Source organism: Oncorhynchus masou, chromosome 26 (genome assembly GCF_036934945.1).
Source record: "Oncorhynchus masou masou isolate Uvic2021 chromosome 26, UVic_Omas_1.1, whole genome shotgun sequence".
NCBI classification, from domain to species: domain Eukaryota; kingdom Metazoa; phylum Chordata; class Actinopteri; order Salmoniformes; family Salmonidae; genus Oncorhynchus; species Oncorhynchus masou.
This window is the reverse complement of record NC_088237.1, coordinates 4,308,116-4,331,744: the sequence shown is the minus strand read 5'-3', so window position 1 is coordinate 4,331,744 and position 23,629 is coordinate 4,308,116. Positions and strand designations below refer to the sequence as shown.

General features: G+C 42.6%; 1 protein-coding gene across 1 annotated transcript in view; it reads left to right on the top strand.

Annotated features, from left to right (window-relative positions):
* The window catches only part of cfap54 (cilia and flagella associated protein 54), a 126,473-nt gene that overhangs the window by 36,598 nt on the left and 66,246 nt on the right, over positions 1-23,629 (top strand). Inside the window, exons 16-32 of the mRNA XM_064938156.1 lie at positions 1,695-1,857; positions 2,122-2,217; positions 2,439-2,560; positions 2,879-3,070; positions 3,400-3,492; positions 4,804-4,989; positions 5,237-5,361; positions 5,520-5,667; positions 5,937-6,092; positions 6,348-6,470; positions 10,273-10,398; positions 16,130-16,262; positions 18,018-18,113; positions 18,877-19,003; positions 22,300-22,399; positions 22,504-22,598; positions 23,134-23,334. Coding sequence (XP_064794228.1) covers positions 1,695-1,857; positions 2,122-2,217; positions 2,439-2,560; positions 2,879-3,070; positions 3,400-3,492; positions 4,804-4,989; positions 5,237-5,361; positions 5,520-5,667; positions 5,937-6,092; positions 6,348-6,470; positions 10,273-10,398; positions 16,130-16,262; positions 18,018-18,113; positions 18,877-19,003; positions 22,300-22,399; positions 22,504-22,598; positions 23,134-23,334 — 2,282 coding nt within the window. The remainder of the gene's footprint in view (positions 1-1,694; positions 1,858-2,121; positions 2,218-2,438; positions 2,561-2,878; positions 3,071-3,399; positions 3,493-4,803; positions 4,990-5,236; positions 5,362-5,519; positions 5,668-5,936; positions 6,093-6,347; positions 6,471-10,272; positions 10,399-16,129; positions 16,263-18,017; positions 18,114-18,876; positions 19,004-22,299; positions 22,400-22,503; positions 22,599-23,133; positions 23,335-23,629) is intronic.

Sequence of the window (23,629 nt, the reverse complement as noted above, 5' to 3'; positions counted from 1 at the left end):
ACCACATGTTAATCACTAAAAGAATAAAGAACCATTTTCTGAACTGCAAAGAACAATTTAAGCGCTTAAAGGGTTCTTTGAGTCATTAGGGTCCCACATAGACCCATCACCCTTAACAAGAACCCTTGAAGAACCTTGAAGTGTGAAGCACTAAAAATACCATATTCCTACCTACCTGTAGGGTGTCCAATCAAAAGCAATTTTTGACCAATGGGTAAAATAATATGTTAATTGTGTAGATAATCCTCTAAGAAAACCAATGGTCCCAATCTCATGTCTCTATCATAATCTGTTTAAAAGTTGTTTTGTTGTTGTTTTACCCTTGTAGGATGGCCAAAATTAGGGTGACTAAATCAATGGAGGCCAGAGAAAAAAAGTGTTCAAAAATAAGGAAGATGGAACAGCTTTGACGTCAGCTAGGCTGGGTTGTGTGCGAGAATGAAGGTTACCTGACAGGCTCACTTTCCCATTGAACTCGTCATCTTTCTTCTCGAGTCCGCAGGACATAAAACAATATAGAAGTAAGATAGATATCGATTTTCAGACATGACATAGTATTTTCATATTTTAGTAAACACTGAGTATACCAAACATTAAAGACACCTGCTCTTTCCATGACAAAGACTCACCAGGTGAAAGCTATGCTCCATTATTGATGTCACTTGTTAAATCCACTTCAATCAGTATAGGTGAAGGGTAGGAGACAGGTTAAAGAAGGATTTTTAAGCATCGACCATTGTGACATGGATTGTGTATGCCATTCAGAGGGTGAATGGGCAAGACAAAAGATTTACAGTAAGTGCCCTTTGAACGGGGTCAGGTAGTAGGTGCCAGGCGCACTGGTTTGTGTCAAGAACTGCAACGCTGCTGGGTTTTTTCACGCTCAACAGTTTCCTGTGTGCATTAAGAATAGTCCACCACCCAAAGGACATCCAGCCAACTTGACACAACTATGGGAAGCATTGGAGTCAACTTGGGCCAGCATCTATGTGGAACGCTTTCGACTCCTTGTAGAGTCCATTCCCCGACGAATTGAGGCTGTTCTGAGGGCAGTACAGGGAAATGGGAGGTCGCAACTCTATATTAGGAATATTTTCCTAATATTTGGCATACTCAGTGTATGCGCTTCTTATTCATCCGAAATTCTCACAAAAACAAGCTGTAAAATGTCAAATGAGCACTGAGCTTACCCCAAGCTTTTTATTTTCAAAGCCTTTTATGTTTAATTCAGCTTGTGTAATGTTAATTTACCATTTTGCAACCATCGGAAACAGCTATGAAGACGACCACCACAACATGTAAAATCCTCAAAAGTTGAGGCGAGAAAGATGCACCCACCGCTGTGTCAACAGAGCTTGGTGCTTATTATCAGATGTATTGGGTTACGAAATCCAACTTTTTTGATATACTGTCAATGAAATGTTAGAGAAAAAAACCCTGAACAATTTAGAACATGAATAATCATATTTGTCTTGGTAAAATATATGTTATCAATGTAATCACTAAAGCACGTTTTCACCCACTGTGGGTAGACACCCTACTACCTGATAGTAAGGATGATAATGTATTATTGCATTGCTAGACTAGTGCTTTTCACTATGTGCTTTGCATTGTGCAAGACTCTACACAAACACCTCCGAGATGACAGCTATTTTGGCCCAGGTCTCTCACCACACATCATTCTCTATTTACAGAAGTTTGCTGGGCCGGCCATGCATTCCCCTGCAGGAGGAGAGGGAGAGAGGGCGAAGAGTCCCTCCCTGTCTCTCTCTCTCTCTCTGGTCCCCATGGACCTGCATCTGGAACTGCTGTCTGTCCAGCACAGAGTCTCCCTCAAGCTGCTCAACAACTGCCCAGGTATGTCAGCAAGGCCTCCAGACAGATAGTCCTCCACCATCCCAGAATGCTTTTCTGTGATTTTTTTTCCACCAGATTAATCAGGATTTCCTGCTTTTCCAAGACATCCTCTATTTCATCCTCATTGAAACGTACACAAAACCAAACCTGTGTCCCTCTCTTCTTAAGAGTTATTGTCGTGCTCATCATCTCAAATCTGCCATCCTCACTTCCCCTTGACCCATCCACTCTGTATGCTGTGCTGTGTTGCGTCCGATCCCTTAGCTGAGCTGCAGCAGCATGCTGGTGACAGTAGGAGATCTATGAGGCCCCCTGGTGGTGTGGACATACCTGAGACCATGGCTAACAGAGCCAGAGGAGGTGAGACTGAGAGCCCTCACCCATGGCCCTGCACTCCATACTTTACATGGCTGCATCAGGTTCTCTGCTTTGACACAAGCAGTTGTGTATTTCAAGCTGATATTGTGCTTAAGTTTGATTACTTCATGAATCAGTATTTAGGTAATGCATTAGTTATAAACAGAAGATATTGCCAATTATTGTGATAATGATTGTGTGGTCCCTAAAACCTCTGTTTACAGAGTCGGTGCTTCTGGAGCGGATCAGAAAGAATACGATCTCCAGAGCTCTGTTCCTGGTCCAGAAGGCTCTGCTGTCCCACAGGAAGGATCAGAACAGCAGCGCCACCAAGAGACTGCTAGAGGTAAAGACACTGAAAATGTCAATTGAATATCATGTTGATTTTGATTTGATTTATTAGGATCCCCATTAGCCGATGCCAATGGCAACAGCTAGTCTTACTGTTGATATGACACATTATGATTGGAGACACATTATATCACAAATGCCATTCTATAAAAATGCTTCGCTTGTCCATCACGTTGATATGTACATTACAAGAGAATGCTAATGCCTTTAGTTGGTATACACAATAAATAGCTAGTTCTGCTAGCCTTACTTGAGGTTTGCCCACCATTAAGGTTTTCACCCATTCCTTGTATCCTCGCTGTGTTGGTCACAGGAAGCTGTTGTCTTGATAGAGAAGGCAGAGGTGGAGGAGAGGAAGCTGTTCAGCTCCTCTGGTCCGTCAGAGAGGAAGGAGAGAGGAGGAGAGGAGGGGCGAAACACTAGACCTCCTCCTTCCCCTATCCTCCTGTCCCGTACCTACCACTCCATGACCTTCACCCCTGCACCCTACGCCCTGGAGGAACAGGTGATAGGATGTCTACACTAAGCAGACACTCCTGTCTGGATCAGTCAGTGTGTAGCCTACAGTATGATGATGGTGATCATTATGATTGAGATCATGAGGATCATATCCAGAGCAACTGTCACTCTAAGTACAGTCTGAAGTAGGGGCAGTAATGTTCTCATGCTACTCTCATACTGTATCTGGGAGGAATGACATACTGTATGTCTTTGTGGGTGCTAATTTAGGGATTCATATGATAGTGTTTTACTGTAAGGATAGTATTATATATTATAAGGATAGTATCATATTATATAGACAGTAGCATGTTGTCTCTCCACGGTGTGGTGCAGGTGTGCTGGTACCATATCTATGCACGTGAGGCTGAGGGAATCAACCTGAAAGTCAGACTAGGAGACAGCAACCTGGTGGGCACTGGAGACGAGGTAAGTTACTCTACATAATGTCTACTGACACCTACACAGCAAGTTCTCACCTTGTCTGCTGCCCTCTTCAGGTACACATTTTATATGGCCATGGTTATGTATTACAGTTCTGTTGCTTTTCAATGCAGCCCCACCAATGTTCCCTAAATTTGTTTTCAGCACTGACCAAATTTCAGGTCTGCTGAGTGCAACGTTGTAAAAATTCTTTAAGTTAAGTTAGTTTTAACAGTGGCCAAGTAGCCTACTGTGGCTATTTGATCATAATGTTGGCCTACCAGAGTGGCCTACCATCAGAAACAATGCTACAGTAGCAGCACATGTGTGGTGTTCAATGTAGGCCTACATTCCATGAGACTTTTGAAAAAAACAAAAACATGCAGGACTTGACATTAACCTGAAAATGTTTTGTTGTTTGATGAAAGAAACCACCTTACAAAATGTAATGAATTATTATTCCCATTATTACAGAATGTCAGACAAATTATGCTGCAATCTGCCTATTGGCTACATAGCCGTCTCAAAATACAACACTTCCCCTTTAAGACATAAAAAAAAACTCTTCACCTGACTTGCTTTTCAAAGATGTCTTGTAGGAAGCAACCACTCCCCCATTGTTGGCTAGAAATGAGCTATAACTGCGCTAATAACTCACTAACTAGCAAAGAATATGAACAAATGTAAATGTGCACAGGTGGCTACATGCAGCTCTCACTTTGATCTCAAAACAATCACTACTCACGACTGCTCATGCTGTAAACACAGTCCAGTTCAAAGTGAATGGCAGATATGGCAATGACTATTTGCATATTATGGCCCACTGGTCTGTGTAGATTAAGGCCTGAGTTGTGCCTGTCAATGCAATAGAATCCTACTCCAAATAGAATCCTACTCCAATGTGCTCTGCCTACAAGAAAATCTCTCACACAGTGAGTTTAGAATACGAAATCTTGCATAGTTCGTTTTGCATAGTTCGTTATTTTGAAAGTGGCTAATATTGCGTTGGTTCGAGCACAATTCCCACAGTAACGGGAAACGTTGATAGTGTTAACTAAAGGGAAAACTCTAGAAAGTTGAGTGATGTTCATTCTGGTGCTTCTCTACGTAGGCTGATATTTCATCTGTGCAGCAGTCTAAGGGGAGCTGCGCGCCCATGTGCAGCTTAGAGGGAAAATTGGCCACCACTAATTATTCCCAAGACATCTGTACTCATGGTTGGCCTAGCTAGATTCGTAGAAATAGAATGAATAGATTTTCATTCTATTTCAATGGCTAGATTTTTCATAAACTCTCTGTCCCTATGTTTCTGCCCAGGTTCCTGCATCAGGGGAGCGACTGCTACGAGTGGACTGCTTGGAGCCGAACCAGAAGTATGTGTTTGCTGTAGCAGCCTACAACGCCGGGGGTAAACTGGTGGGCAATGCCATTGGAGAGACAACCAGGCCTCTGCTAGCCTCCTTGCCTCTGCCACTGCTCACCACCTGGGCACACCTGGCACAGGTACTAAGGAAGGAATCCTAAAACTCACACCTCAAAGACTTATCATGTAACATGATATTCAAATCCTGTAGCTGTGTTTGTCAATCAAAGACTAGTGAGAAAGTTTGGGTTGTAGCTACACACACATCTCACGTTAGGATTCGACCATATATAACGTCACCGATTTATTGAGTGTGTGTGGGTTACTCTATGTATAATCTGTTGACTGTAGGACCCTCTCTCCCTGTCTGTGTTGTGTCCCATGCAGGCAGCGTACCAGACAGGGCAACACGCTCTAGCCAAGAGAGCCTGCAGTGAACTGTGGAGCCACTTCAACCAGCCTAAAGGTCTTCAAGAGCCAGGGGCCACTTTAGAGGGGCTAGCTCAGACCAAGTGAGGACAACACACTCTGACTGAGGATATGTGTTTGTTTGAGATACTTATTCCCTCACATTCCTTTCTGTCATGGCTCTTGTTAATCTATCCCCTCTCTCACCCGATTTACCTCTCGTTTTCTCACCCCCCCCCCCTCTCTCCCTCCTCCTCTGCAGGCTGCGTTTGGAGACTCTGCAGCGCTCCTCTCCTCTCCTCCTCCACCTCTTCCTCTCCTCCATCCTGATGCAGACAGAGATCCACATCCAGGAGGGTGCGCTGTTCTGTGACACCCTCAGTGACGGGGGACCACTCATTTGGGGACAGGTAAGTACACTAAGGCACTGTTTCCTAAATGGATGGCTCCTTTATGGTCATGGCTGTAAACTGGGCTCTGGGTAAGAACATTTGTTTATTTTACTTGGTGCGTCATAAGAAAATGGGAAAGTCCAAGAGTCCCTGCGTGGGAATCACATGTGGAATTTGGATTTTTCAGAATGTAATATATGTGACTCTGAGAGAGAACCAAGCATGACAGTGAGAGATGTTAGAGAGGGTGGTATGATGGCAGCTGTGTTTACTTTTACCCCCTTCAGGAGGCCAGGTTGGCAGAGTGTGAGCGGATGCTGGTGGCCATAGACCTGGCTCTCTGGCTGAATGACAGCAGCGCTGCCCTGCAGGCTGTGGTGGGGTGTTATGGCCTGCTGGCCCCGCTCATGTTTCACCAGATCCCAGCAGAGCCTGTTGTACAGGTAAGGTACAATAAACCTACTGAGCTCCTGATTGACTCTTGGCTCTGAATGACTCACTGTTTCCTGGACCCAGATTAAGCCTATTGGTGTATGTCTAAGCACCTTCGATGTAGATTCTCCATTTAGCATGCTTTTGAATTGTTTTTGGAAAAATGTTGCTTCTTGTTTGTAAATGATTTCTTTACTATTATGATTATCACATTGCTGTGCTGATCTTGTAAATGTGGGTGTAAACAGTATGTATGTCTCTTCCAGGTGCTGATGAAGTGCCTGGCGGTGCTGACAGAGATCTCAGGAGTTGTCAAACAAAAACGCTCAGCCACCACCACAGAGTCTCTCCTGCACATGATAGCCTGTATAACATATTATGTTGCCAAGGTAACCATGTGTTTGTGTGTGTCGGAGTATAATATTTTCCAGAGAATCTACAAATTTTCCTTCCCGAGAAAAGCCAAGAAATTACCGGGCATACCGGTATTCCCATTCAAACCGAAGGTGCTATTTAAAAGCATATATTACCAGTGAATAAAACTGAAATGATTATACCACTCTAAATGGAGAAATTAACACATTAATCTAAGGTTTTCTTGTTGTATTTGTTGCAATTTAATAAACTCAAAGTTCTCTCAAAGTCACCATATTATTTTGTTGGTGTAGCCTATTAATGTAGGCCTATGAAGCACTGTTGGCAAACTGGTAAAATATTATGTGGTCTAGTGAAAATTACATTTGTTTTAATCTACCTTTCACTGAAAGATGTCACTTGTTGGCCTTTTTCTCTCCGCTTGCACCTGGCTCCCGGGGGAATTTGGGAAGGTTATATACAGTACCAGTCAAAGGTTTGGACACACCTACTCATTCAAGGGTTTTTCTTATTTTTTTTTATTTTCTACATTATAGAATAATAGTGAAGACATCAAAGCTATGAAATAACACATATGGAATGATGCAACCAAAAAAGTGTTAAACAAATATGAACATATTTTAGATTTGAGATTCTTCAAAGTAGCCACCCTTTGCCTTGATGACAGCTTTGCACACTCTTGGCATTCTTCAACCAGCTTCATGAGGAATGCTTTTAGAACAGTCTTGAAGGAGCTTCCACATATGCTGAGTACTTGTTGGCTGCTTTTCCTTCACTCTGTGGTCTGACTCATTCCAAACCATTTCAATTTGGTTGAGGTCGGGGGATTGTGGAAGACAGGTCATCTGATGCAGCACTCCTTCACTACCCTTTTTGGTAAAATAGCCCTTACACAGCCTGGAGGTGTGTTGGGTAATTGTCCTGTTCAAAAACAAATGATAGTCCCACTAAGCGCAAACCAGATGGGATGGCGTATCACTGCAGAATGTTGTGGTAGCCATGCTGGTTAAGTGTGCCTTGAATTCTAAATGAATCTCAGACAGTGTCAACAGCAAAGCACCCCCACACAATAACACTTCCTCCTCCATGCTTTGCTGTGGGAAATACACATGCCGAACCAAACATGTCTAATTTGGACTCCTAACAAAAGGACACATTTTCACCGGTCTAATGTCCATTGCTCGTGTTTCTTGGCCGAAGCAAGTCTCTTCTTATTGGTGTCCTTTAGTAGTGGTTTCTTTGTAGAAATTCGACCATGAAGGCCTGATTCACACAGACTCCTCTGAACAGTTGATGTTGAGGTGTGTCTGTGAAGCATTTATTTGGACTGCAATTTCTGAGGCTGGCAACTCTTAATGAATTTATCATCTGCAGGTAATTCTGGATCTTCCATGCCTTTGGCCGTCCTCATGAGAACCAGTTTCATCATAGCGCTTGATCGGTTTTGTGACTGCACTTGAAGAAACTTGCAATGTTCCTGAAATTTTCCGGATTGACTGACCTTCATGTCTTAAAGCAATGATGGACTGTCGTTTCTCTTTGCATTTTTGAGCTGTTCTTGCCAGAATATGGACTTGGTCTTTTACCAAATGGGGCTATCTTCTTTATACCCCCCCACACACACACACACACACCTTGTCACAACACAACTGATTGGCTCAAACGTGTTAAGAAGGAATGAATTAACCACAAAAAGTTAATCCACAAATTAACTTTTAAGAAGACACGCCTGTTAATTGAAATGCATTCCAGGTGACTACCTCATGAAGCTGGTTGAGAGAATTCCAAGAGTGTGCAAAGCTGTCATCAAGTCAAAGGGTGGCTATTTGAAGAATCTCAAATATAAAATATCTTGTGATTTGTATAACCCTTTTTTGGTTACTACATGATTCAAAATGTGTTATTTCATCGTTTAGATGTCTTAACTGTTATTCTACAATGTAGAAAATAGTTTAAAAAAAAAACTAAAATACATTGAATGAGTAGGTGTTCTAAAACGTTTGACTGGTAGTGTAAATAGTGAAGAGAACAGGTCCCAAAATTGACCCCTGTGGTACACCTTTATGGACTTCAAGTAATTCAGAGTTAACCCCATCAGTCACGATAGCCTGAGTTCTGTCACTAAGAATCCATGAACAGGTGTCCGAGCTCAGCCTATTCAGGACAACTTATTCATTAAAATAGCATGATCAACAGTATCAAAAGCTTTTGACAGGTCCACAAACAAAGCAGCACATTTGATTTTTGTGTCTAAAGCATTGACAAGATCATTAACAACTAAAGTGGTTGCTGTAACAGTGCTATGCCCAGGACTAAAACCTGATTGGTTTACATTCAAAATACATTTCTATGATTAAAAAAAATAGCAAAGTTGTATATTTACCAAGTATTCTAGAATCGTTAGACAAGGACGCCTTGAAATGGGGTGATAAGTATTAAGATCACTACTATCCTAGAGCTGATTTCTATACTTTTGGAATATTTCCTGATAACAATGTGAAGTAAAAAATGTGTTATTGAGCCAACTATGATGGGCACTGCACACTTAAGCAGACCAGGATCCAGTTGGTCGGCCTCTGTAGATGTATTGTTGTCTATTGCTAGCAAAGCATCCAGGACTTCTTTTTCTGTAAATAGCCTAAAAGAAAAATTATTTATTTGATCATTCAGAAAGTGTCCCCTATCAGCATCCAGCCTTATATCACTGTGAATAGGCTTAGAAGTTATTTCAAAAAGAGATAGCCCGCTGAAATGAAATGGTGATTAAAGGCATCAATGATGGCATATTTTCCCTAATGAGGCCAGTGTCTGAATGAATTTGTTGTGTCAGAGAGGAGGAAGTAGAACCCGAAAGGAATTTGACAGTTTTCCAGACTTTAGCCGGGTTCCCATTACAATCTGAAAGTGGTTAATCAGATTTTGCATTATTGATTTGTCTTAAACAATGATTCCTCAGTTGTTTAAAAGCTTGCCGGTCCAAGCCTAAGCCTTGACCCAAGCATCATCTCTTTTCTGAATAACTTCTGATAATTCCGGAGTGTACCAGACATTCCATCTACCTTTAACCCTTTATTTTTTGAAGGGAGTACGATTATCCACAATAGTATTGAAGACATATGCAAAGAGGCTCAAATCTAAATCAGATTCAGGGATAGCTGAAATTCAATCAAGGTCACTATAATAAAGATAATGTAAAAGAAAAGCCTGTTCACTGAAGTTTTTAAAGTTCCTCTTTGTGATGACACGAGGCTTAGATTTTTGTAACTAGATTTTTGTATCTCTGTAACACAAACAACTGGGCAATGGTCACTAACATCTTGGGCGAAAACACCAGTAGAAACATATTTCTCCGGTGTATTCATGAAACCCTCTCTAAGCTTTACAGGAATATGATTGACCATGCAGATAGCAGAGATGGCTGTAGATAAGCCAGATTTAGACATTTCATATCATTTAACAGTGCCATTTCACGTCACACTGTTTTTTGAAATGATTTATTATAATTTACTGGTTTCTCGCCCTTATTTATCTCCTGAATCGAGAATGGGTTTTGGCAGGAAATCTCTGGGCATCTCGGTAACCCGGATCCCGCTATTAAACCCTAGTGTGTGTATGTGTGTGAAAAAGCGGAAGAGCTGAAGAAGATTTTGCGCAGCCACCCAAAGTGTTTGTAAGGATACAGCTGTGTGTTCCGTTTTGGGCCTTTGAGCTATATACCAACCAAAGAGGGAGAGCTGGAAAAGGTTTTAACTCAGTGTGGGTGTGTGAGTTCCATACAGCTAGATATATTAAGACCAGTCTTCTACTAACCCATAGGCCCTTCGCACCCTGGAGAAGCACCGTTTGGCAGCAACAGTGATTGAACAGGGAAAGAAAGTCCTCCGTGATATCCTGGAGACCGTGCAGGGACCCAGTAAGCCCCTTTCAGTGGAGCCAGACGGGGTATGTACTGCACTGTAACCTATACTGCCTTTTAATCAATTATCAATTACTCATCAAAGCACACCTCCATTTACAGCCCAAGCAAGGCATAAAATTAACACCCGCCAAATGCCGGTAGATTTTGGTATTGGTGGGTAAGAATGTCTATTCCACCTGCCACGTTGGCGGGTGGTCAATTTGCAGGGCTTTACATTGTGAGCATTACATTTGCATTTGCTTATAAAAATAGAGTCAGAAGTCAAGTATGAGCACTTGCGAGTTGCAATTTATAAAATGAAGTAGCTGTTTTCAATGTATTTCTGCAGTTTTGTTTCATAGAAATAAGTACTCGCGCAGCATCAATGACTGGCTGGTGAGCTGTGCGCTGTGAGTGAAGTGCTGATAGATACATTTTTGGAGGCGCTGCGCTGCGCACAGGCATAAAAGTTGGTATAATTTACTCGAAAGCCTACAAAGTGAGACTTTGTCCTCGTGTTTCTTGCCTATTTACATTGGTTTGTTCACAAGCTTGGTTGTTTTTCAATGTTAGTTAGAGTTGGCTTCAACTGCTTGCAATGAGACATGGTCTACTACTAGTCAGTTGTCAGATTCAAAATCTCACACAGACGTGACAAGGCTTGAGTGGCCCCATTACTATGGTAACGTCCCACACTTAAGCCCCTGTTACACACATCAATAGTGTGGTTTGTCTGTTAATTACCATGTTGTCTAAATGAAGCAGAGGATTCAAAGCATCACTACAGAAAAAAAACTATACTTGGAAACTCATCAAATAGCCTCACGTTGTTCAGTACCAGTCAAAAGTTTGGACACCTACTCATTCAAGGGTTTTTCTTTATTTTTACTACATCAACTATGAAATAACACATATGGAATCATGTAGTAACCAAAAAAGTCTTTAACAAATCAAAATATACTTCATATTTGAGATTCTTCAAAGTACCCACCTTTTGCCTTGATGACAGCTTTGCACATTCTTGGTATTCTCTCAACCAGCTTCACCTGGAATGCTTTTCCAACAGTCTTGAAGGAGTTTCCACATATGCTGAGCACTTGTTGGCTGCTTTTCCTTCACTCTGCGGTCCAACTCATCCCAAACCATCTCAATTGGGTTGAGGTTGGGTGATTGTGGAGGCCAGGTCATCTGATGCAGCACTCCATCACTCTCCTTCTAGGTCAAATAGCCCTTACACAGCCTGGAGGTGTGTTGGGTCATTGTCCTGTTGAAAACCAAATGATAGTCCCACTAAGCGCAAACCAGATGGGATGGCGTATCACTGCAGAATGTTGTCGTAGCCATGCTGGTTAAGTGTGCCTTAAAATTCTAAATAAATTGTTGACAGTGTCACCAGCAAAGCAACCCTATACCATCCAGCTCCTCCTCCTCCTCCTTCACGGTGAGAACCACACATGCCGAGAACATCCTTTCACCTACTCTGCGTCTCACAAAGACACTGTGGTTGGAACCAAAAATCTCTCATTTGGACTCATCAGACCAAAGGACAGATTTCCACCGGTCTAATGTCCATTGCTCGTGTTTCTTGGCCCAAGCGAGTTCTGAATGGCTCAAACGCATTCAGAAGGAAAGAAATTCCACAAAGGAACTTTTAACAAGGCACACCTGTTCATTGAAATGCATTCCAGGTGAATATATAATGAAGCTGGTTGAGATATTGCCATGCGTGTGCAAAGCTGTCATCAAGGCGAAGGGTGGCTACTTTAAAGAATCTCAAATATAACATTTGTTTGGATTTATTTAGCACTTCTTTGGTTACTACATGATTCCATATGTGTTATTTCATAGTTGATGTCTTCACTATTATTTTGCAATGCAGAAAATAGTAAAAAATAAAGAAAAAGCCTGGAATGAGTACGTGGGTCCAAACCTTTGACTGGTACTGTATGTCACATTGAGGATTGTGCTCTTTGCTTTGTGTGTGTGTATCAGGGTTTCCGGACATTTAACCAGCAGCATTTTAATTTACTGATCATTTAAGAAATTGTGACTCACCACCTGGATTTATGTAGCAACATTTGAAATTGGGTTTTTAACATTGGTAAAAAGTAGAGACTCAGAGCTACATCATGGTATATCATACACTGCATTTTTGAGGAACAATCGGAAAGTAATTCTGCTTTGGAAGCTGATACACTTGAAAAATCACTTTTGAGAAAAGGGCATTTTAGTGTGTACGGCCGGCACAGGTATTGAACCGGCACCTATAGCAACGCAGTGATGCAGTGTCTTAGAACTTTGCGCTGTTCGGGCGCTGTGCAATGTGACCGGTCGGGAGTAGGCTACAGTACTACAGTAATAGCAAAATAATCCTAACATTTCCACACCCTAATTGTAGTCTGCGTTTCTCTTAGAATAAAAACCTTAGTGTAACAACAGTTTTATTAGTAAGTAATACTGACGAGTAGTAACACATTAAATAAGTGTATCTTTCCGGGTGTGCATGTGCAGGACAGAGGAATAGCAATTCTAACACTATTGTTCTAAATTCAATCACCTTCTTCATCCTCATCATTCAGTTCATTGAAATTCAATTTTGAAGTCATGCACAATTATCAGTTTCTATTTGGTTTATGTCACCCATTCATTGTCAGTTAGACACACAGTAGCACCTTGGGACCCAAAAGCATAATCAGTGCTCTAACTCCCCCTTTTGCGCTGGTCTGGAGCAAAGAAGTAAGGACGCAGAGTACCGTACTAAACCACAAATAACCTCTAAATCCCGCAGCATAATTCAAACTTTTAGTTGAGCAACCACTGTATGTTTTTTCGCGTTATTTGTAACTTACTTTGTACATAATGTTTCTGCCACCATGTGTTATGATCAAAAAGAGCTTCTAGATATCAGGACAGCGATTACCCACCCCGTACTGGAGGAATACTTTTTCTTCATCGAGTCGGACGGGAAGAATTTACCTCAGATGCCCGACAAGGCGCTCTTCCCCTTCATTCACAGGAGAAAGAGACGGAGGGGGGGGTATCGAGGGCGAAGGTCCGGGTGCCTTGTAAGGATCTGTTGCCGAGAGGGTAATCTACCTTTACCATCGTCCTATTAGCCAACGTAAAATCAATCGATAATAAAATAGACAAACTATGATCACGTATTTCCTACCAACGGGAAATTAAAAACTGTAATATCTTATATTTCACTGAGTCGTGTCTGAACAACGACATGAATAAAGTACAGCTGGCGGGTTTTAAGCTTATTCAGCAGGATAGAACAGCAGCCTCTGGTAAGACAGTCTGTGGCGGTCTATGTATATTTGTAAACAACAGCTGGTACATGAAATCTAAGAAAGTCTCAAGGTTTTGCTCACCTGAGGTAGAGTATCTCATGATAAGCTGTAGACCACACTATTTACCAAGATGTTTTTCATCTGTATTTTTCGTAGGTGTTTATATACCACCACAAACCGATGCTGGCACTAAGACCACACTCAATGAGCTGTATACGGCCATAAGCAAGCAGGAAAACGTTCATCCAGAGGTGGCGCTTCTAGTGGCCGGGGACTTTAATGCAGGGAAACTCAAATCAGTTTTACCTAATTTCTACCAGTATGTTAAATGTGCAACCAGAGGGGGAAAAAAACTCTAGACCACCTTTACTCCACACACAGAGACAAAGCTCTCCCTTACCCTCTATTTGGCAAATTTGACCATAATGCTATCCTCCTGATTCTTGCTTACAAGCAAATACTCAAACAGGAAGCAACAGTGACTCAGTCAATAAGAAAGTGGTCAGATGAAGCAGATGCTAACCTACAGGACTGTTTTGCTAGCACAGACTGGAATATGTTCCGGGATTCTTCCGATGGCATTGAGGAGTACACCAAATTAGTCACTGGCTTCATCAATAAGTGCATCGATGACATCGTCCCCACAGGGACTGTACGTACATTAAACCAGAAGCCATGGATTACAGGCAACATCCGCACTGAGCTAATGAGTAGAGCTGCCACTTTCGAGGAGCGGGACTCTAACCCGGAAGCTTATGAGAAATCCTGCTATGCCTTCCGACGAACCATAAAACAGGCAAAGTGTCAATACAGGACTAAGATTGAATCGTACTACACTGTCTCCGATGCTCGTCGGATGTGGCAGGGCTTGCAAACTATTACAGACTGCAAAGGGAAGCACAGCCGTAAGCTTCCCAGTGACATGAGCCTACCAGACAAGCTAAATTATTCTATGCTCGCTTCGAGGCAAGTAACACTTAAAGCAAGCATGAGAGCATCAGCTGTTCCAGACGATTGTGTGATCACGCTCTCCGTAGCCGATGTGGGTAAGATCTTTAAACAGGTCAACATTCACAAGGCCGCAGGGCCAGATGGATTACTAGGACGTGTACTCCTAGCAAGTGTCTTCACTGACATTTTCAACCTGTCCCTAATGGAGTCTGTAATACCAACATGTTTCAAGCAGACCACCATAGACCCTGTTCCCAAGAACACTAAGGTAACCTGCCTAAATGACTACAGACTACAGAAAGGCTGGTCATGGCTCACATCAACACCGTTATCCCAGAAACCCTAGACCCAATTTGCATACCGCCCCAACAGATCCACAGATGATGCGGTCTCTTGCACTCAATACTGCCCTTTCCCATTGACTACAGCTCAGCGTTCAACATCACAGTGCCCTCAAAGCTCATCACTAAGCTTGGGACTAAACACCTCCCTCTGCAAATGGATCCTGGACTTCCTGACGGGGTGACCCAGGTGGTAAGGGTAGGTAACAACACATCCGCCACGCTGATTCTCAACACGGGGGCCCCTCAGGGGTACTTGCTCATTCCCCTCCTGTACTCCCTGTTCACTCATGACTGCATGGCCAGGTTCTACTCCAACACCATTATCAAGTTTGCTGAAGACAAAACAGTGGTAGGCCTGATCACCAACAACGAAGAGACAGCCTATAGGGAGGAGGTCAGAGACCTGGCCGTGTGGTGCCAGGACAACAACCTCTCCCTCAACGTAAACAAGACAAAGGAGATGATTGTGGACTACAGGAAAAGGAGGACCTAGCATGCCTCCATTCTCATCGACGGGACTGCAGTGGAGCAGGTTGAGAGCTTGAAATTCCTTGGTGTCCACATCACCAACAAACTAACATGGTCCAAACACGCTACGACAGTTGTGAATAGGGCACGAGCATCCTGACTGGTTGCATCACTGCCTGGTATGGCAACTGCTCGGCCTCCGACCGCAAAGCACCTCAGAGGGTAGTGCGTACGGCCCAGTACATCACTGGGGCCAAGCTTCCTGCCATCCAGGACTTCTTTACCAGGCGGTGTCAGAGGAAGGCCCTAAAAATTGTCAAAGACTCCAGTCACCCTAGTCATGGACTGTTCTCTCTGCTACCGCACTGGAGCGGTAGCTGGTACTGGAGCGCCAAGTCTAGGTCCAAAAGGCTTCTTAACAGCTTCTACCCCAAGCCATGAGACTCCTGAACAGCTAATCAATGGGCTATCCAGACTATTTGCATTGCTATCCAGACTATTTGCATCTTGCGTTACATCTACTGGTATGGATAGGCTAAAATGCATTACTTCACAATGGGATTTGTTTCCTTCTCCCGGACAAAAGCCGGCTAATGGAAACCTTGGTGTGTGGGTGTGTGTGTGTGTGTGTGTGTGTGTGTGTGTGTGTGTGTGTGTGTGTGTGTGTGTGTGTGTGTGTGTGCGTGTGCGTGTGTGCGTATGACCGGATTGAGAAGTTGATGAAGAAGGCCGGCAGCATCCAGGGAGAGGAGGAGCAGAATGAACAGATGAAGGCTCTGGAGGGCAGTGCCATGAAGAACAAGAGGACTGGAACCTTCATGCAGCATGACAGCTCAGCCTGGAGCAGGGGTATGAAATACAACAGGCCTTTGCCTGTACTGTCCTGTGCTAACTGTCCTGTTTGTAACATTGTAGACATTAAAACAAATTACTATCAACTGTTGTTGATTGGCAATATTCTATTATACAGTGGGGCAAAAAAGTATTTAGTCAGCCACCAATTGTGCAAGTTCTCCCACTTAAAAAGATGAGAGGCCTATAATTTTCATCATAGGTACACTTCAACTATGACAGACAAAATGAGAAATTCACATTGTAGGATTCTTAATGACTTTATTTGCAAATTATGGTGGAAAATAAGTATTTGGTCAATAACAAAAGTTTATCTCAATACTTTGTTATATACCCTTTGTTGGCAATGACAGAGGTCAAAGATTTTCTGTAAGTCTTCACAAGGTTTTCACACACTGTTGCTGGTATTTTGGCCCATTCCTCCATGCAGATCTCCTCTAGAGCAGTGATATTTTGGGGCTGTTGCTGGGCAACACGGACTTTCAACTCCCTCCAAAGATTTTCTATGGGGTTGAGATCTGGAGACTGGCTAGGCCACTCCAGGACCTTGAAATGCTTCTTACGAAGCCACTCCTTCGTTGCCCGGGCAGTGTGTTTGGGATCATTGTCATGCTGAAAGACCCAGCCACGTTTCATCTTCAATGCCCTTGCTGATGGAAGGAGGTTTTCACTCAAAATCTCACGATACATGGCCCCATTCATTCTTTCCTTTACACGGATCAGTCGTCCTGGTCCCTTTGCATAAAAACAGCCCCAAAGCATGATGTCTCCACCCCCATGCTTCACAGTAGGTATGGTGTTCTTTGGATGCAACTCAGCATTCTTTGTCCTCCAAACACGGCGAGTTTTTACCCAAAAATTATATTTTGGTTTCATCTGACCATATGACATTCTCCCAATCTTCTTCTGCATCATCCAAATGCTCTCTAGCAAACTTCAGATGGGCCTGGACATGTACTGGCTTAAGCAGGGGGACACGTCTGACACTGCGGGATTTGAGTCCCTGGCGGCGTAGTGTGTTACTGATGGTAGGCTTTGTTACTTTGGTCCCAGCTCTATGCAGGTCATTCACTAGGTCCCCCCGTGTGGTTCTGGGATTTTTGCTCACCGTTCGTGATCATTTTGACCCCACGGGGTGAGATCTTGCGTGGAGCCCCAGATCGAGGGAGATTATCAGTAGTCTTGTATGTCTTCCATTTCCTAAAAATTGCTCCCACAGTTGATTTCACAGTTGCTTATCTATTGCAGATTCAGTCTTCCCAGCCTGGTGCAGGTCTACAATTTTGTTTCTGGTCCCCTTTGACAGCTCTTTGGTCTTGGCCATAGTGAAGTTTGGAGTGTGACTGTTTGAGGTTGTGGACAGGTGTCTTTTATACTGATAACAAGTTCAAACAGGTGCCATTAATACAGGTAACGAGTGGAGGACAGAGGAGCCTCTTAAAGAAGAAGTTACAGGTCTGTGAGAGCCAGAAATCTTGCTTGTTTGTAGGTGACAAAAAATTATTTTCCACCATAATTTGCAAATAAATAAATAAAAAATCCTACAATGTGATTTTCTGGATTTTTTTCCCTCATTTTGTCTGTCATAGTTGAAGTGTACCTATGATGAAAATTACAGGCCTCTCTCATCTTTTTAAGTGGGAGAACTTTCACAATTGGTGGCTGACTAAATACTTTTTTGCCCCACTGTATATGTATCATTGAATATGGATTGATTCTATTATATTATCTTCTCTTCTACATTATTCTTAGCGGTGGCCCATGTTCATGAACTGACTGGACAGGAGGACCCCATTCTGCTGTACCCCATCGTCACCAACAGCCCTCTGAAGGCGGCTTTCAAAGATTGTACGTATTTATTAACCCTATCTCTGTGTTTACTGTACCTGTCTTCCCTAGGTGTTTAGTGCCTTCAGAAAGTATTCACAGCCCTTGACGTTTTCTTCATTTTATATGCTTGTCATCAGCAAGGACAAGGGAGTGTTTTAGGATTTAAAAAAATGGAATAGAGCTAAGCACAAGCAAATCCTAGAGGAAAACCTGGTTCAGTCTGCTTTCCAACAGACACTGGGAGACAAATTCACCTTTCAGCAGGACAATAACCTAAAACACAAGGGCAAATATATACTGGAATTGCTTACCAAGACCTACTTGAATGTTCCTGAGTGGCCTAGTTACAGTTTTGAGTCAAATCGGCTTGAAAATCTATGGCAAGACTTAAAAATGATCTGTCTAGCAATGGTCAACAAGCAATTTGACAAAGACTACATTTTTTCAGTAATAGTGCAACTATTGTACAATCCAAGGTGTGCAAAGCTCTTAGAGACTTACCCAGAAATAATCACAGCTGTAATCGCTGCCAAAGGCGATTCTAACATGTATTGACTCAGGGATATGAATACTTATGAAAATTTGATATTTCTATATTTTATTTTCAATAAATGTGTAAAGATTTCTAAAAACATGTTTTCACCTTGTGCGAAAAAATATATGTAGGCTGTAACACAACAAAATATTGAATAAGTCAAGGGGTATGAATACTTTCTGAAGGCACTTTGTGTATGTGTCTGTCTGTACTGTATGATCAATGAGTATTTGGCCTGTGTTTCAGTGATGAAGTTCAAGCGCAAGGCGTGCTTCATGGAGTTTGCTGTGCTGCTGCTCCAGAGGACCATGCAGGCAGACCATCTAGAGCTGGTCCTGCAGTGGGGACACGACATATTTGGCTGGCTTAGCAGGTACTGTATAGTACCGCCCTCAAAGTACTATTATCACATTTTAGTTAGTGGACCTGCGTGGTTCTGACAGACATTTTTGCTTATAAATCGATCTGTGGACACAGTAGGATTCACACAGACACAGGAGTATGTCTCTTCTGCCTGTGTGTAGCAGGATGTGAAATCTGACACCACTTGAAGCTGGGTGGTCCCTTCTATCATTTCATTTGCTCTACCGACTGTCCATCAACTCCTGACTGAATTCTAACTAACAACTAACGCAGCAGGAGAGAGTGGTTTCGTCATTGTAACACATTCAGAGATCAATTAATAACCAGTAATCTAAAATAATTAATATATTTTAAACAAAAAACACTTTCTGTTTGCCATAGACAGACAGTATTAACATGAGATGAAAGGCGACTTCCTAGTTTAGATATATTTTCTCTAACACTGACAAGCTGACCAAACCGCTCGCACCCCTGCGTGCTCCATAATGCCTGTGTTGATTTTGTACCCCCACACCAGACACGATCAGGACAAGCAGGTTGAAATATCATAACAAACTGAACCAATTATATTAATTTGGGGACAGGTCGAAAAGCATTAAGCATTGGTCCTGGGATATAAACATTTGGTTGTTATTTTACCTGAAATGCACAAGTCCTCTACTGCGACAATTAATACACAGATAAAACGGTAAACCGAATTCCTTTCTCGTCATCTCTCCTCCTTCCACAGCATTCTTTTTTACTTCTTTGGACTTTATATGGAGGTTGGTTAACAGCTTTACGGTGCGTTACTGACTGGAGTGTGGACGTCAGTTCATCTTTCAATCACCCACGTGGGTATGTGCTCCTAAAACCAGTGAGGAGATGGCACGTGGGTATATGCTAAAAACCAAAGAGGAGATTTGAGAGGCAGGACTTGCAGTGCGTTGAGCGTCACAAATACGACTTTCCCGAAGCGGATCCTCTGTTTGGCCCACCACCCATGACAATGGATCGGATCCCAGCCGGCGACCCAAAACAACCGCGCCGCAGAAGGGGCAGTCTTCTGGTCAGGCACCGTAGACGGGCACATCGCGCACGTGTATCGGTGATGTTGTACCCACAGCGTCTATTAAAACATTCCCCAACCAGAAACCGTGGATTGATGGCAGCAGTCGCGCAAAACTGAAAGCGCGAACCACTGCTTTTAATCAGGGCAAGGTGACCGGAAACATGACCGAATACAAACAGTGTAGCTATTCCCTCCGCAAGGTAATCAAACAAGCTAAGCGCCAGTATAGAGACAAAGTAGAGTCGCAATTCAACGGCAATGACACAAGAGGTATGTGGCAGGGTCTATGGACCATGATGTCTCGCTCCCAGACAAACTAAACAACTCTTTTGCTCGCTTTAAGGACAATACAGTGCCACTGACACGGCCCCCTACCAAAACTTGCGGGCTCTCCTTCACTGCAGCCAACATGAGTAAAACATTTAAACGTGTTAACCCCCGCAAGGCTGCAGGCCCAGACAGCATCCCCAGCCGCGTCCTCAGCGCATGCGCAGACCAGCTGGCTGGTGTGTTTACGGACATATTCAATCAATCCTTATCCCAGTCTGCTGTTACCACATGCTTCAAGATGGCTACCATTGTTCCTGTTCCCAAGAAAGCTAAGGTAAATGACTACCGCCCCATAGCACTCACTTCCGTCATCATGAAGTGCTTTGAGAGACTAGTCAAGGATCATATCACCTACACCCTACCTGACACCCTGGTCTTGGCCATTGTGGAGAGGTTGGAGTCTGTTTGATTGAGTGTGTGAACAGGTGTCTTTAATACAGGTAACGTGTTCAAACAGGTGCAGTTAAGTGGAGAACAGGAGGGATTCTTAACGAAAAACTAACAGGTCTGTGAGAGCCAGAATTCTTACTGGTTGGTAGGTGATCAAATACTTATGTCATGCAATAAAATGCAAATAAATTACTTAAAAATCATACAATGTGATTTTCTGGATTTTTGTTTTAGATTCCGTGTCTCACAGTTGAAGTGTACCTATGATAAAAAATTACAGACCTCTACATGCTTTGTAAGTAGGAAAACCTGCAAAATCGGCAGTGTATCAAATATAAGTAATTTCAAACCATACAGTTTTGTTGAATATGAAATACATCATATTAAACATTTCATATTTTCATTATATTTCTGCTGTGAACTTGAGCTCAAAAGTGACTACACCTCAGCAATGTATAACTATTTTTACCAGAAAGGTGAGATTTTAGCCTTTCTTGGAGTTTGCAGCATTACTAGTTATTATGTATTTGTATTTATTAAGGATACCCATTAGCTACTGGAAAGGCAGCAGCTTCTCTTCCTGGTGTCCAAATACAAGGCATTTACATTACATATACATTTCCAGTCAAAAGTTTTTGAGACACCTACTCATTGCAGGGATTTTATTTTTACTATTTTCTACAGACTAGATTTTTGTGACTGCACTTGAAGAAACTTTCAAAGTTCTTCAAATTTTCCAGATTGACTAACCTTCATGTCTTAAAGTAATGGTGGACAGTCGCTTATTTGAGCTGTTCTTGTCATAATATGGACTTGGTATTTTACCAAATAGGGCTATCTTCTGTATACGACCCCTACCTTGTCATGTCAAGAGTGTGCAAAGCTGTCATCAAGGCAAAGGGTGGCTACTTTGGAAAATCTCAAATATAAAACATATTTTGATTTGTTTAACACTTTTTTGGTTACTACATGAGTCTATATGTGTTATGTCTTCACTATTATTCTACAATGTAGAAAATAGTAAAAAATTAAGAAAAACCGTTGAATAAGTAGGTGTGTCCAACTTTTGACTGGTACTGTAAAACAACAGATAACAGTACAAATGTTAAAACAGTACATCATATAACATTATTACACCACTAGATATCTACAATACAAAATGTATAGTAGCACCATACAACAATATTACAGTGTAGGTGTGTTTAGAGTGTGTGTGCTGTCGCTTGTGTGCGTTTGAGTGTGTCTACCTTTGTGTGTGTCTCTTCACAGTCCCCACTTTATGGCCCTCGTGATAAATAATTACTTTTGAGGATTACGTAGATGACATTTTTGATTATCTTTAGTTACATTTAAGAGTTTAAAGAATGATGTAGCTTATGAAAAGGCCTGTTGTGTCCTCGAGACAGTGCTGGTACAGTATGTTGTTGTTGTTTTAGGGCTCTGATTTATATATACCAAGTGACAGACCAGGACAAACACTTGCGGGGTCAGACTCAGAACCCAACTGTATGTGATGTGGTGTGTGTGTGTGACAGGAGGGATGAGGGACTGACAGGGCCTAAGAAGGGCCCAGGGGACAGATCAACCTCAGGGAAAGAACTGAAGAAGTACTCCTCCTCCATCATGGAGTACAAGGTGAGCTCAGCTAAAATCCTTCCCTTTTCGTTTCTGTCCCTCCCATGAAGCTATTGCAGAAGAATAATTCAATAAATCTGACAGCCGTTTGTTGTCCCCTTTAGAAGAATAAAGCTAGTACATTCTGGAGTGACAAGAAGAGGAAAGAGCTTCTCCAGAAGAAACAACTGACTGCTCTGAAAGCACAGAACACAGAGAGGTGGGTACTGTAACACTTGTCTTCGTCCTCATCTGACGAGGAGTAAGAAATGTCAGACCAATGCACAGCGTGGTAGATGTCCATATTGTATTTAATACTGAACACTTGAACAAAAACAATAAAACGACAAAAACAAACAGTCCTGAACGGTGAAGCAAAACACAGAACAGAAAATAATCACCCACCACTCAATAGTGAAACCAGGCTACCTAAGTATGGTTCTCAATCAGGGACAACAATTGACAGCTGCCTCTGATTGAGAACCATACCAGGCCAAACACAGAAATCCCAAATTATAGAAAAAAGAACATAGACTGCCCACCCCAACTCATGCCCTGACCATACTAAAACAAAGACAAAACAAAGGAACTAAGGTCAGAGCGTGACAGGTACAGTACTTTTACAGCAACTGTCTCTCTTTGTGCTTATGACCAATTACTGTTCAGCGTTTACCCCAATTGCATGAGTGTTGTTTATGCAAGTGTACATGTGTGTCCTTACCTGCATGTATGCTCCGCTCACATCTGTGTGTCAGGGAGTGTAAGGCGGTAGACACCATGCTGAACCAGCTAGCCCCCCTGGTGCGCCGTCACCAGCGTCGGAGGCGTCTGAGACAGGTGTGTTCTGAGGAGTGGTTGTGGAGGTGTCACCTCAACCTTAGCATCGCCAGGGCTCACCTGGGACTACTGAGAAGGAGCCTGGAGAACCACCAGGGCCCTGGGGCCCTACAACACAGGTAAATATAGACACAAACACGCACATGCATACATACACATATACACACACACATACAGATCACTGTTTTCCACATATACATACTGTACCCTTGTCACGCTATCATTCCCTCCAGATTGTACTGTGCTGGCTCAGATGTTTTCACAGTCACTGTCCTTTCCAGCATGATTCGCTAAGAGTGTAGCTAAAAGTGAGCTGAGCTAACCCTGTAACGTATCTGGTGCCAGCTCACTTTTAAGCAAGCATAGGAGTTACAGGAGCTACATTTATGTGTTTTATTGATTATACATATATGT